This window comes from Pinus tabuliformis, chromosome 1_1 (assembly GCF_031772625.1).
Source record: "Pinus tabuliformis cultivar Carrire ecotype Pingquan chromosome 1_1, CPIR1, whole genome shotgun sequence".
Classification (NCBI taxonomy): Eukaryota; Viridiplantae; Streptophyta; class Pinopsida; order Pinales; family Pinaceae; genus Pinus; species Pinus tabuliformis.
Window position 1 is genome coordinate 586,707,860 of NC_142297.1, and position 14,780 is coordinate 586,722,639.

Here is a 14,780-nt window from a genome sequence, read left to right on the forward strand (position 1 = left end):
GTCACTGGTGAGGTGGCACACTATGATTGGTCCATGGGGGCAATGAGGTGGCGGACATATCAGCGCGGGGGCGGACGGAGATGCTGACGCGACGGCAGGGTGTCAGTGACGTGGCCCTGACGCGGAGATGACATAAGCCCGGCAAAACTGGTGGTAAGCGAAAGGCGGTAATGGTTTTCTCGGACCGCCTACGATACGGCGGTGGTTTTGTCAGAGGGCAACCCGAGAGACTGAGAAGGTGACGCGTGGCCGAGGACTGACGTAACCCTTCGTCAGTTTCTCGGGTACTAACTGTCGGGCGTCGGGACCAACCCGATACGTATAAGGGTCGTCCGATCAAAAGCGCTTGATCGGACGATTGACGGGTCAGTGAATTGATCGGGCGATACGGAAGGGGGGCGGGATTTAAATAATATATTTATCGGGATGCACGCTCAGCGGAAGACCTTTGGGATTTGGTGTTTTGTAATGTTTTTTCAATGTAAAATAATGCGGCCCCGACACTTTGGATAAGCGAGAGAAAGTGGGTTTTTAGAGTATTTTTGCAAATGAAGCGGGTTAAAGAGACAAAAGGGGTTTTTAATAAGGTTTTCTTAGCAAATGAAGTTTTAATGAGTCAAATGGATTCAGAAGAGGGGAGAGGGGTAAGGCTTAGGCTTATCAAACTGACCAGATGTCCATTTGATCCCTGAAAGAGAACATATGGCTATAATGCCAAGGGAAGGGATATTTATACCATGTTTGGGGTTTATACACCATGGTGTTATAATACTAGGGAAAGGGTAAGATAGGGGATTTATATAATAGAATTAGTGGTTAATATGGATGAAATGGGTGGATGAGGGGGGATATCACTAAGTTTATTTGAAACTCACTTAGTTTAGGGAGTAGATCAAAATGAAAAGAATTTTAGACAAGAAATGTGGCTTTTAAAGGATCAAGAACCTCCATGAAACCATAAATCCTTCCATGGATCTCAACTGATGAGGGGATGTTAGTAATGAATGGGAAAAAGGGATAATTGGGAAGTTAGACATGCTTCTTTGCTTTGCTTTTCTTATCTTGATTATCAAGAGTAAATCTGAAATGAATACCACTTCTGCAACCCCATCTACTTACCCAGCTACTTTGCCTAGCATTTTTTGTTTCTTCTTGGAGGGTGCATTTAGACTTGCAGACCCTTTGTGTGCCTTTTCTTTTCCTTTGGCTTTTCCTTTGACTTCCTATCTAGTACTGCCCTTATTCCTTCCAAGGCCCCAGATTAAGCAATTGGGAACCTTAATTCTCTACCTAGCTACTTGTCTGCCAAGATTAAATAGTTTGGAAAGACTTCTTTCTCTATTCTACAACAGAAAATTCAAACATGGCATGATCCGGATTAGGCTGTTGGACCATCCATCAAACTTTGAGAGAACATGAAACTATTTACACACCTTGTCTTCTTGGAAATATGGGAGCTTTGTACCATCAAAGCAGAGCATATTTGGCTCTTGAATTTGCCAATCATGAAATATGAAACCTATTGGTATAGGTATCCAACAGGCTCGAAGGAATAACAAGGTGTTTCACGCTAAGAGAATATTCTTCTACCTCTAAGACAAAGATCACTATATTTCAGCTTAGGGAAAGTGCTTTGATTTGGTGGGGAAATCTAGAAAAACAATTACATCTCACATCAACAACATTCCCTAGGAGTTGTTCGAGGAAAGATTCCACGCAAAATACTTGCCACCTTACTTTTAAGAGTAGCAAGTCAGAGCTTTCCACATGTTAGTCCAAGGTAACAAAACAATGGAAGAATATGAGACGAGGTTTATGGAACTCGTAAAATATGTTACTTATCTAGATACTGATGAACGCCAAGTTGAGTGTTTTGTGTATGGATTAAATCCTTGAATCAGAGTCATGGTTAGAATGTGGAGACCATCATTAGTAGCAGAGGCAGTTGAATGTACCCTCTATGCAAAAGAGCATCTAGGGATAAAAAGAGATGTCAATCCGACAAGACCCCCATAGTCGGATTTCCAAGGACTTGAAACTTCTTTAGGGGGAGTAGTTTGAGACCACATGTTTATGGTAATAGATTTACTCCAAGAGGAGTAGGAGCAAGGGATCCTATGACAGTTAATACTATATATGCAGAATCATCAATATCTAATGCAAGTCATTGGAACCCTTGAGGAACTAATAATAGAGGGAGAAGCACCAAAGGAAGTAGCGCAAGAGGATGGAGCTCATTTTCAAGAAACTCACAGTCTGACACAAGGGGATCACCCCATGTTAATTGTTAGGATGTGGAGGACTACATTTTCAACGTGAGTGTCTAGAGGCCTCGTCAAATGTAATGCAGTGAGAAGGAAAAGAGTCATTATCAAATACCAAAGGCAAACATAGAATCCATGCAGTAGTCAACAACAACTAGGCAGAACATCAGTCCACTGTAGTGGAGTCTTCAGGTACTATTAATGGCATAAAACTCAAAATCTTATTTGATACCAGTGCTACTAATAGTTTCATTTTGTCATATGCATTAAATAAATGTGGGTTGGCAGCCCACAAGCAAAATGATTTCAGACATGTAGAAATGGCTTCAGGGGAACTTCAGTCCGTTGATCTAAGGGTTTGTTCAACTAAGTTAATAGTATATGTCACAACCTTGGGAATTTATGATATCATCAGAGGGATGGATTGGTTAGAAGCTCATCGAGCTTGGGTAGACTGTTACAAAAAAAGAATTCTCTGCATAAATGATGAAGGAGAGACGATCCAAATCCATGGTATTAAGAGGAGGGTATATTTACGCTTCATATCAACAATGCAAATGAAGCGTTGCCTAAGAAAAGGTTGTCGAGTATATGTAGTTAAGGAAGTAATCAAGGAAAAAGGGCCATCTCTAAAGCAATATTTGTTGTTATCTGAATTTCTTGATGTTTTTTGAAGGAACTACTAGGATTACCTCCTAAAAGGGAGCTTGATCTCACAATAGAATTGAAAGCTGGTACATAACCAATCTCTAAAACACCCTACAGAATGACGGATCTGGAACTTCAAGAGTTACAAATCCAGCTAAAGGAACTACTGGATATAGGACATATTCGACCTAGTATTTCACCTTGGGGAGCTCTTGTAATTTTTGTCAAGAAGAAGGATGTTGGACATTGGACAAGCCAACGCTCCCTGTGTGTTTCGCAACATGGAATAACCACCTCTTGTGGATCCTTATCTCAGTCGATGCGATTGTTGACTAACACCTGCAGGTTTTTGTCTAACGATAATCATGATTCCCAACAAGTGGTATCAAAGCGTAGGTCACGAGTTCGATACACACCCAGCTCGCGTTGGGGGGTATATTGTTGGACATTGGATAAGCCAACGCTCCCCGTGTGTTTTGCGACATGGACTAACCACCTCTCGTGGATCCTTATCTCTGGCGATGCGATCGTTGACTAACACCTGTGGGTTTTGGTCTAACAATAATCGTGATTCCCAACAAAGGATGGTTCCTTATGGTTATGCATAGATTATTGAGACTTAAATCAAGCTATAATAAAGAATAGGTATCCAATGCCTCGAATTAATGACCTCTTCGACCAAATGAAAGGAGCTTCAGTCTTTTCAAAAATTTATCTACAGTCAGGTTATCATCAATTAAGAATTAAGGAAAGCGATATCTCTAAGATTGCATTCTGAACATGTTTTGGGCATTATGAGTTCATGATGGTAACATTTGGGTTGACCAATGCACCAACAATATTCATGAATCTTATGAATAATGTTTTCCGCAAGTATCTCGACCATTTTGTACAAGTCTTCTTAGATGATATTCTCATCTACTCCGAAAATGAGAAGGAGCGTGAAGAACACTTGCGGATAGTATTATCTTGCCTCAGGGAGCACCAATTATATGGAAAGTTATCCAAGTGTTCCTTCTTTCAGAGGAAGATTCATTACCTAGGTCATATTATATCTGGTGAAGGGATCTCAGTAGATCCTGAGAAGGTAAAAGCAATCATGGAGTGGTCGATACTGAAGAATGCGCAAGAAGTGTGAAGTTTTATGGGTTTAGCCAGATACTATCGAAGGTTTGTAGAAGGGTTCTCAAAAATTGCGAAGCCTGTCACAACTCTCCAACGTAAAGGAGTTAGGTATGAGTGGAACGAGGAATGTCACAGGGCATTCTTTGAACTAAAAATATTGTTGACCAATGCACCAATCTTGCGAGTACCTGATATGGACAAAGACTTTACAGTATGTATTGATGCATCCAAGCAATGATTAGGTACAATATTAATGCAATATAAGGGAGTAATAGTGTATGCCTCAAGGAAGTTAAAGTCTCATGAAGGACTATACGCCACACGTGATTTAGAATTGGTCATTGTAGTACTAGCATTAAAGATATGGAGACAATATCTTGTAAGGAGAAGCTTTGTGCTTAAAAGCGACCACCAAAGTTTGCAATATTTGTTTACCCAAAGGGACTTGAATGCTAGGCAAAGACGATGGTGTGAATTTTTAGGCAAGTATGACTTTGGGATTTCTTACATTAAAGGAAAGGAAAATGTAGTGGAAGATGCCCTAAGTAGAAGACCAAGAATCTTTTCCCTTGTACCCATCAAGGTTGACTTGAGAGAGCAAGTGCTAACTTCTCTTGGAAGATAGATGTTATTTAAAAGTAAGATCTGAGCTTGAGTAAAGGTCCAAAAGAACCTAAGTTTGAGGGGTATGAACTAGAGGATGATGGACTGTTACAATCCCATGGAAGGATGTACATCCATGATAGTGTGGATCTTCGAAACACCATCCTTAAGGAAGCCCACAGAACATTGTATTATGCGCATCCAGGTGTAAATAAAATGTATGGTGACACAAGGAAACTCTTCTTGGGTAGGAATGAAGTGTGATATTGTCCAATTTGTTACAAAATGTCTTGAATGCTAGAAAGTGAAGGCTGACCATCATCGTCCAATAGGTCTCCTGCATCCTCGTGACATTCCTATGACCAAATGGGAGGTGATTTTTATGGATTTTATTGTCGAGCTACCTCTTACACCATAAAGGCATAATGTCATTGTGGTTGTGGTAGATAAACTAACGAAAAGTGCTCATTTTATTCCGTAAGAGATACTTATGAAGTTGTTGATGTAGCTCGAGTATTTATAAATGAAATCATTAGATTTCATGGAGTTCCTAAGAAAATCATATCATATAAAGATTCACGATTGACTTCAAGATTATGGAATTGTATACAATCAACATTAGGAACTCAACTAAATTTAAGTACAACATATCATCCTGAGATTGATGGACAAATCGAAAGGGTTAACCAAGTAATAGAAGATATGTTGAGGATGTACGTTATGGATCAACAACACAATGGGAAAAGTACTTACGCTTGGTTGATTTACATACAATAACAACTACCACAACTCAATCAGAATGCCTCCATTTGAAGCATTATATGGCAGAACTTGTAGAACACCGTTAAGTTGGGACATGTTAGAGGATCAAGTGATAGTGGGGCCAGAGCTAATTCAAGAGATGGAAGAATAAGTAAAAAAAATAGACAACGGTTAAAGGAGGCACTAGATAGACAAAAAGTTATGTTGATGCTCGTAGGACAAATAGGAATTATGAAGTAGGGGATCGAGTTTTCATCCACATTAGACCAAACAAAAGCATTATTTGGTTTGGAAAAGGAACAAAGTTGTCACCTCGGTTTATTGGGCAAGTCAAAGTTCTGGAAAAAGTTGGACCTATCGCCTATCGTCTTGCACTGCCACCCCACTTGCATAAAGTTCATAATGTTTTTCATGTATATGTACTAAGACATTATATAGCTGACAAATCACATAACCTTCAATAGAAGAAACTGCAGGTATCAGACGAGGGAACCATTTCGGTTGAACCATTACGTATACTAGAACGTAGGGTTCAACATCTCAGGACAACCTGGTAGAGCAAGTTAAGGTCCAATGGGACAAGTATAGTCCTAGATCGACTACCTGGGAAGACAAAGAGGCCATATGCCAAACATAACCCAACTTGTTTTGATTTTGAAGCACTTAAAAACCTTATTTTGTATATCTTTACTTTATTTTGGCTAGATACTTAAGACTATCATTTTGAACTATTCTATAACTATGAAAGGTTACACGTAAGAATGATTTAAAATTATTTGCTTAACACTGTTGGGAAATAGATACCAATATGAAGTATGTTATTTTCTTAACATTGTTATTACATGGATACTGATATAAATTATGAATTATGTTATGGATGTGGTATCTATAATTTTACATATCAACATGAATGATGAGATGGAAATAAAAGAATGACTACACTTGACTATTTAACGTGAAAAATAACTTACAAATATATTGGCTAGACATAGCCAAGTATTTTATATGAACTCAAAGATCAATATCATAGATGACAACATATTGGGAATGCATATAAATTGTTATCTGAATATAATTAGTTTTGAATATATTGATGCATATGTTATAATGTGTGGACAAGTGTTTAGATTGCAGATAGTATCATTACCAAACCGACCACGTTATGAAAAAACTCCAAGAACAATTGAGGCTCAATAAGATTCCATGATAGGCTATTGGTCCTAGTTTTACTAGGAGGGGTGGAGGTGTTTCCCACTGTTTATCATCAAAAAATTAGAGTCATGGGAGCACTGTGCGAGTCACGCTCCCCTAAACGTGTGATGATGTCTTCTAGATGCCTACTGGGAAATTAGGTTGATATAGTCGACTTTCTCACCCTTGAGATTTATGAATGATTAGATCAGTATAGCTAACACCATGACATATTCCAGTAGATGATGGATAGGATGGGAGTGGAAGAGATTAGGAAGGATAAGATGATTCTAGAATAACTTGAGAGCTCGGTTGGATAGGGCATGACTATTAATATCGTAAACCTATAAATGTTTAAAACACAAATAAAATAAAAAATGTCCTCACATTAAATAAGTATTCAATCACAAGACATAATCCTTACATGATTACACTAATTGCTAAAATAATTATTGATATACTATATAAACTTTAACTTCAAGATGAAGTTTTCTGAGGGAGGGGTGTATGTAATGACCCACCTCGAGTTATAGGGAACATAGAAATATTAACATGCATACGACACATGCATATGATAGCTACATATGCATGTATTGCATGTACTACACTAGTATTTATACTCGCTAATATTGGAAAATGTCTAAGTTGAAGGTAATGAATTGATTATCAAAGTAAATTCCTAACTCACCAAAATATAATGAATATATCGAGTGAGGTACTTGATATGTCTACCACTATTATATATATAATTAATTTAATTAAAGTAAATAAAGTAATTTATTTAATATATGAATAAAGTAATTTACTTAAATTTTAAATAAGTGATTTATTTAAACTTATAGATAAAGTAATTTAATTAAATAAAATAAGACAATATAGTTCATAAACTAAACAAACAATTATAAGCAACACTCCATTACATTTGATAAATATAACTACCTCTAAACAAAGGAAAAAGACGACTATGGAATGTAGGATACCGACAACAGAAGAATGAGAGACGATGGATTTTTGGGGCATATAAGGGAGTCAAGGAGACCATGAGAAGGGGGGACAAAGGACGAAGAGTGTGAAAGGAGGGTTTTATTTCTTAACTATGGGAGAAGCAGAGATTGTGGAGAGAAACACAAAGTATTGTGCAATTGTTCTTGGGGTTTTGGGCATGAGGGCTAGAAGACCTCTATTTCAAAGTCTTCTGGATCTGGAAACCAGATAGGTTAATCCCAGATAGGCTAGGAGGAAACAATCGATTTGGTAGCAGGAGCGGGAGCAACAACATACCAGAAATGCCTTCAAACAATATTTTGAGGTAAGTACTTGCAAATGAGTTGTTAATTTTAGTTTCTCTGGTTAAATTGTAAAATTAGGCATTAGAATTTGATGTCAATTGTCAAATTTTAGTTTCTCTGGTTAAATTTAAAAAATTAGGGCTTTACACATATTCCACTTTTAAGAAATTCATGACACTAGGGAATTCATCCTTGTCGAGACAATGATGAACTATCTTGACATCACCAACAAATAAAGAATCTAGGTCGCTTTGTTGACCTTCTTGTCTTGCTCTCTCCAAAATGCTTCTAAAGGTTGGCAGTATTCTCCAAGTCTCTGTTGGCCTACCCAAATCTCTACCAACAAAGTTGGAATCACACAAAACTATTTCCTCCATTCTTAAATGGACTTGAATATAATCTCTAACTTGTGTCAACTGCTAATAATGAGGGCTATCAGTGGGATGATATTTATAACAATCACAGTTTGATGAAGGGGGCGAATTTGCATAGACTAGCGAACTAAACGTTGAACATAAAGCTAACAGAATGTGGCAAAGTATTCCCTGCTTCCATTTGTTGTAAAAGACAATGCTTTCTCTTGAGGAAACCAATAAAAAGTTTGCTTGTATTACAAATGGAAAACCATTTACCATTTATGTAAGAAGAAAAGAATACATACTAGGGGCTAGTTTGTCTTCTTTAGTAAGACGTTTATCTTGGGGAAAAGCTAGTGTAATCACCCATTTTTCCACATCTTTCCTCTGCTCAACCTTACACTCATTTTTCACATCAAAAAGTTGCCTACATATGTAATAACTAGATTGTCCAATGGAATGTTTGCCTTCAACAACAGATAAATGCAGAGTGAACGATTCACTATCTTCGCTCTTGGAATTTCGAAATTTTGTCTCCCTTGAAATAGAGATTCTGTTTATTTTGTTAAAACTGACGTTCACATGGACCTCATAGACATAAAGCTTCTTGATCTTAGACATAAATAAAAGAATTTCAAGTTGAATACTTGAGAGTTCTTTCTGCACAACTTCAACCTTCTCTGCACACAAAGGAAGAACCATAAAAGTATTGGGAAGCCTGCCATCGTAAAATTCTTCAAGTTTAGAAATGTTGGGCCTACTTTCAACCCATTTTGGGACTATATATCCAATGTCAAAGTCCGCAGGAGAGACTTCATTGAATCTTATCTTGCATCCATTGCTAAAAATGTAAGGCTGACTTGTCACTAAAAAGACACTCTTAAACTTAACACCTGCAATGAAAAGAGAGGATGCTACCTATATTATTGGTACTATAATAGTCATAGAGAAATTGGGAAAATGAGTTGGTTACCCATAAAATTGTCATTGTAATCACCATAAATTAACAAAGAGATAATGATTCTTGTTAACCAATTCATACCTTTATAAGGATTAGAAATTCATATTTAACTATTTTAATATGATTGAATCCATACCTTTTTCTCCGATATAACCTCCTTCCCTTTTATTTATTTTGGTCGATCATCCTACGTTGCTTATAGAATTGATATGAAGTTTCTGAAATCCAATCTTGTCGTTCGAAACCAGCAGTGTAGTAGTAGCACCCACACTAGTGACATCCTTAGTCGTAAACACAAAATCCAACATCAAATTCACATTTCGTGCATAGTTGTTATCCATTCTGCAACAAAGTCACCAAAATTATCATGATAACAAAAATAATAAACAAAGAAGATAAGCTTGATTGGCACTTTCAATCCAACTGATGAGTCACTTGAATTAGCACTATAACAAAATGAACATGTTTGTTGTATAATTCTGCAGACAAAAGTTTGACTATTTGGTGCAATTCTTTTGTAAGAGGGTTCTCTTTGAACTTGGTTTTCTGAATCTCTTCAATGTGCTCTCTTGGTGTTGCCATCCATGCAAAGGCAGTGAAGTCCAATTCCAATGGTGAGAAAACAATACAAACGTTGAAGCGAGTCCCTCTGACAACAAATTTATTGAGGGTGTATCCCTATGGTTAAGAAGATTGAACTTCAAATTTACATAATCAAACCATCGATTTCAAATTCCAATATTAGAATTTGTGAAGCCAATCTGATAGCAACTCAAAACTAATGAATTTGGACCACTAGATGCGTTAAATAATTGAAAAGTGTTGTTGGTGAATGTACAAAGGACGATTGGCAGGACTTAGAATTAGATTTGGGAATACTAAAAATCTTTGATTGTGCACAGATATGATCTTTCCTTTGTACAATGTATATTGAAGGTTGCATTGGAGTGATAGTTTGACAATCGGTATGCCCTTACAATGAAAAAAGCATTTAAACCCCCAAGGTAGAGCTCACCACTGCATCGTGCTATGTAGCTTTGATGTGGCGGTGGTGCTGAGACCACTGCATAGAAAAATGAAATCCTAAGGTGAACTATGTAACTCCATGGTTTTCTTTGCAATTTTTTTGTACGTATATGAATAATACAAATCCATGGATCATAGATGTCACTGCTATGCAATGACATAATAAGGGGAAAGAAAATTCTTGTTTTACATTTCACGTCTGACCTTTTGGTGGACATTGTATTTCAATTGTTGTTACCTGTATTGATAGTACGAACCACATATCGTATCAAACATAATACACGTGTCAGATAATTTTGGTTCTTGGCGTACTTGCTCATTGCTCATTGACGCATATCCATGTCATATTTTCTAGAGAGTAGTCTAACGAGGCAACAATTTTGCCTGCAAAGTGGAAATTCCAACAAGATTTTGACAAAATTTAGGCAGAAATTTTGAGAAATATGGGTTATAACTGTTAAGCATAAGGATTTTCGGTGCCCTAAGGGTTTTTGATGGTGCTGAATCTGTTTCTACCATAAAAAAATGACTTAAGCACTCCTATGGTTGGATTTTTTTGAGAAAAAATGGTTGAAGGCTCTCTGTGGTCCCTGATGATGGATGGAGTCACCATCCGAAACATTGGACATATCACACATTTTACACAGTATGATTCCGGAAATTACTAACAATATGACAAACTGTGGAAGTCTCCAATCACTCATCAATATTTTTCTAGGCAAAAGTGTGGCCTCAGTAGCTAATGCCTATTTTCTAGTGAAAGATGGAAGGAATAACTTGTATTTCATGACAAAATATGGAAAAAAATCAATTTCGACATAACAAAAATAGTCAATTTTTTGATAAAAACTATATTAACCTGAATTTAAATTATATTAGCGTGTACTATATAAAAATTTGATGATAAATATGATTATGGCAGATTTCACGTTAAAACACTTGGTGATACTATATTTTTTGATTTTTCATATATTTTTTAATAATTTTAATTTGTGACAATTCTATATAAAACCAAATACAAATGATCATTTGTTATATATGTCCAATAAAAAATAAAAATAAAAATTTTAAAATTTTTAAAATTATTTTCGAATTTTCAAAATATTTAATTTAATATTTAAATTGTAATTACTTTAATAAATTTTAAAGTTTCTTTTAACTAATTGAATTCAACTTAGTTTAACTTCTTTTTTTTTTTTTTTACATGTGGGAAAACCTAAGACAACCATCTCTAGCTGTTATCCGCAAATGGAGACTGACTCATCAACTTTATTATTCAAAGAAAACCATGCCACTGGAATAACCTGCTAGTGGTCCGTAAAGAGGTAGACTTTCACTCATCAACTTTATTATTCAAAGAAAAACACGGCACCTGGAATAACCTGCTAGTGGTTTGTAAAGAGACAAACTTTCACTCCTGCCAGATACCTCTCGGTCTTGAGCCGTACTCTCTTTTCTTGCATGTCCTTACATCTCAAAAAAACAAACTCTTAACCAAACAAAAACAAAAATAATTTTAAAACATACTTGGAATCCATTTTTAATTTAACTTACCATATATAAACTCAATAAATATATAATTATAATTTTCTTTTTATAATGTATCTTTACATTAAATTTCCAATGAATGGGATAATAATTTTTTCTTAAAAACTATCATGCCAATGCTAAGTGAGAAAAGCTTTACCCGAATTGTCAATCCTTAGCTTCCAATGAATGAGAGAGCTTTCATTAAACAGAAAATCATATTTATTGAATCATGGCTAAAGGCATCAAGTGGGAAGAGGCCGCTAAACCCTCTCTTAAACCTCAACTCGATTCCTTTCGCGGGGACAAAACATGAGCGACGGGCCGAACGAGCGATCAGTCAAGCACAGCGTCACATGATCACTTCTCTGAAAGGTTTGCTACAAATTTCTGAGGATTTTTTGACCAAACATACCAGGGAAAAACACGAGAGAAAAGCTATATATGGCACGAATTAGATCTATATACACTGTAAAAAGTTATCAGAATACCCTAACGACAGTCATTTCCTCGCATTTTTCGGCACTTCCACAACCCTATTTCGATGAGCCAACAAGTAATTTGCCTTCAGAGAATTCGAGGGGATCACAACACAAAGACCAACATGCGAAAACATCGCTGAAGGACGTCATTAATGCGCTTTTGAATGAGACCAGGGTTACTGAAGCCAAGCGAATGTATGACAAAATGGTACGTAGTAATTTCATCCCAGATACTTCTACCCACAACACAGTGATTAATGGGTTTGCAAAGGCTGGACGAGTTGAAGATGCCTTGAGCCTCCTTCAGCACATGAAACAGAAGGGTGGATTTTCACCAAATACAGTGACTTTCAATGTTTTGCTCGGTGAACCCAGCAAATTAGGCCATGTCGGTCGTATTGAAAATATACTAGATCTGATGATTGATGATGGTTGTGCACCTGATCATGTCACTTCTGATTTGTTAGTTCGTGCATTCTGTAATGGAGGCAGAGATGAGGAAGCCTGCAATATTTTTATTGAAATGGTGAGATGTGTTGTTAATCCAGATATGAGTACTCTCAATTTTCTCATCAGGCATTTGTGTAAGGCTGGGAAGATTGACACAGCATATACGTTTCTGGAGGAAATGAAGGGTCTAAACTGCAAGATGGGTCTAAATTGCAAGCCTGATATTGTCACTTGTAGCATTCTGATGGATGCTCTCTGCAATGGCAAACATATGAGAAAAGCAAGAAATTTGTTGGATGAGATGTTAGAGTCTGGGTGCAAGCCTGATAGCTTCTTATACAACACCCTAATGAAGGGTTACTGTAAAATCGATAAGACCAATGAAGCCTTGGAGGTTTATAAGAAGATGGACGCAGAGGGGTGTGCTCCTGATGTCGTAACATTTAATACTCTCATATTTGGGTTGTCCAAGGCTGGGAAAATAGATGAAGCCAAGAAGTTTCTGAAGCTCATGGTCAGGAAAGGGCATTCTCCCGATGTCATTACTTACACTTCACTTATGAATGGGATGTGTAGAAAAGGCGATGCCATGGGAGCTCTTGCGTTGTTAGAGGAAATGGAACAATCTGTGTGTCAGCCTGATGGTTGCACGTACAACACCCTTATGCATGGCCTTTGTATATGTCAGCACTTACATCAGGCCTTGAAGCTGTATGAGGTGCTGAAGTCGAAGGAAGTTGATCTTGAGAGTGGCACCTATGCGGCGTTTCTCAAGGCACTTTGTAGAGCAGGGAAAGTGGCTGAAGCATATGAAGTCTTTGATTACGTGTTAAACAGGAAAACATTACCAGATGTTGTAGCATATTCTGTTTTGGAAAATTCTCTGAAGTTTTTTAAGAAACCTCGTTTTTCGAGGTAACTCCTTCAAGTTTGTTCTCTCTGGTCAAGGTTATCTTGAGAGTGGTACCTATGCGGCATTTCTTAAGGCGTTTTGTAGGGCAGGGAAAGTGGCTGAAGCATATCAAATTTTCGATTACATGTTAAACTGGAAATCATTGCCAGATGTTGTAGCATATTATGTGTTGGAAAATTCAATGGGGTTTTTTAAGCAACCTCGTTTATCTAGGTAATTCCTTCAGTTTATTCTTTCTGGTCAAGGGTTTGCTTGAGAGTAGTACCTATGCTTGCCAGATTTTGTAGCTTATTCTGTGTTGGAAAATTCTCCGAAGTTTTTTAAGAAACCTCGTCTATCTGGGTAATTCCTTCAGTTTATTCTCTCTGGTCAAGGGTTATCAAAGGAGTTCAAATTTTGTGCATCTGATTTGATAGCACTTTGCCCTCTGGTCCACCTCATCCAAGGTAATTCCTTGTTATCTATTTGATTGCTGTTGCTTTTCTGGCATGCCTAATGGCAATATACCTCTCTATTTGGAATTTCTGAGTCTTGATTGTTGATCAGTCTATATTGTTTGAGTTTGAGTCCCACGCATAGCTGACCAGCAATTGCGAAAGAATAAAAATCTGACATTTTGTTTTAATGCATTAACTTTCTGGTTAAACTGTTGTCAATATGTTGCAATTGTACTGTTTTTTCTTCACTTTGGTACGGACCACAAGCAATGGCAGTAGTCTAACCAGACTGCTTTTTTGCCCTGAAAATCATAGAATTTCTGGCAATATTTTGATAAAATCGGCAGGGATGCTTTTTTGCCCTGAAAATCATAGAATTTCTGGCAATATTTTGATAAAATCCGGTAGGGATTTTTGTAAATTGAGGTTAAAGTTATCAATTTTCAAGATTTTGGATTCCCTAGACGTTTTTAATGGTGCTGAATCCATTTCCACCATCAAAAACATGATTCAAACACTGCTATTGCAAGATTTCTTGAATTTTTTTCAGCCGGATTCCAGCCACTTTTGGCTGTCTGGGCAAATCCTCCACCTCTCTAGACGCCCAAGCAATGTGGCTAAGGGATTAGTCTTGTTTTGTGGGTCAGCTAGACAAGAAGCCATGACTATAGTCAAAGCTATATAAGATAAGAAAAAGAGCTACATTATTTAGCCTCAGTTATACCTGGTGGGTGAACTGCTACAGG

The 14,780-nt window shown here is 37.0% G+C and overlaps 1 protein-coding gene across 1 annotated transcript; it reads left to right on the forward strand.

Annotated features, from left to right (window-relative positions):
* Positions 1 to 12,125: 12,125 nt before the first annotated feature.
* LOC149214613 (uncharacterized) lies at positions 12,126 to 14,118 on the forward strand. The gene is made up of 2 exons (XM_089392348.1): positions 12,126 to 13,810; positions 13,953 to 14,118. Exon 1 carries the CDS (start codon positions 12,197 to 12,199, stop codon positions 13,601 to 13,603), a length of 1,407 nt encoding a protein of 468 aa, XP_089248474.1. The 5' UTR covers positions 12,126 to 12,196; the 3' UTR covers positions 13,604 to 13,810; positions 13,953 to 14,118.
* The last annotated feature ends 662 nt before the right edge of the window (positions 14,119 to 14,780 follow it).

Bases quoted from the DNA above. Each gene is read 5' to 3' on its own strand.
- LOC149214613 (XM_089392348.1), top strand. From the start codon at position 12,197: ATGGCACGAATTAGATCTATATACACTGTAAAAAGTTATCAGAATACC.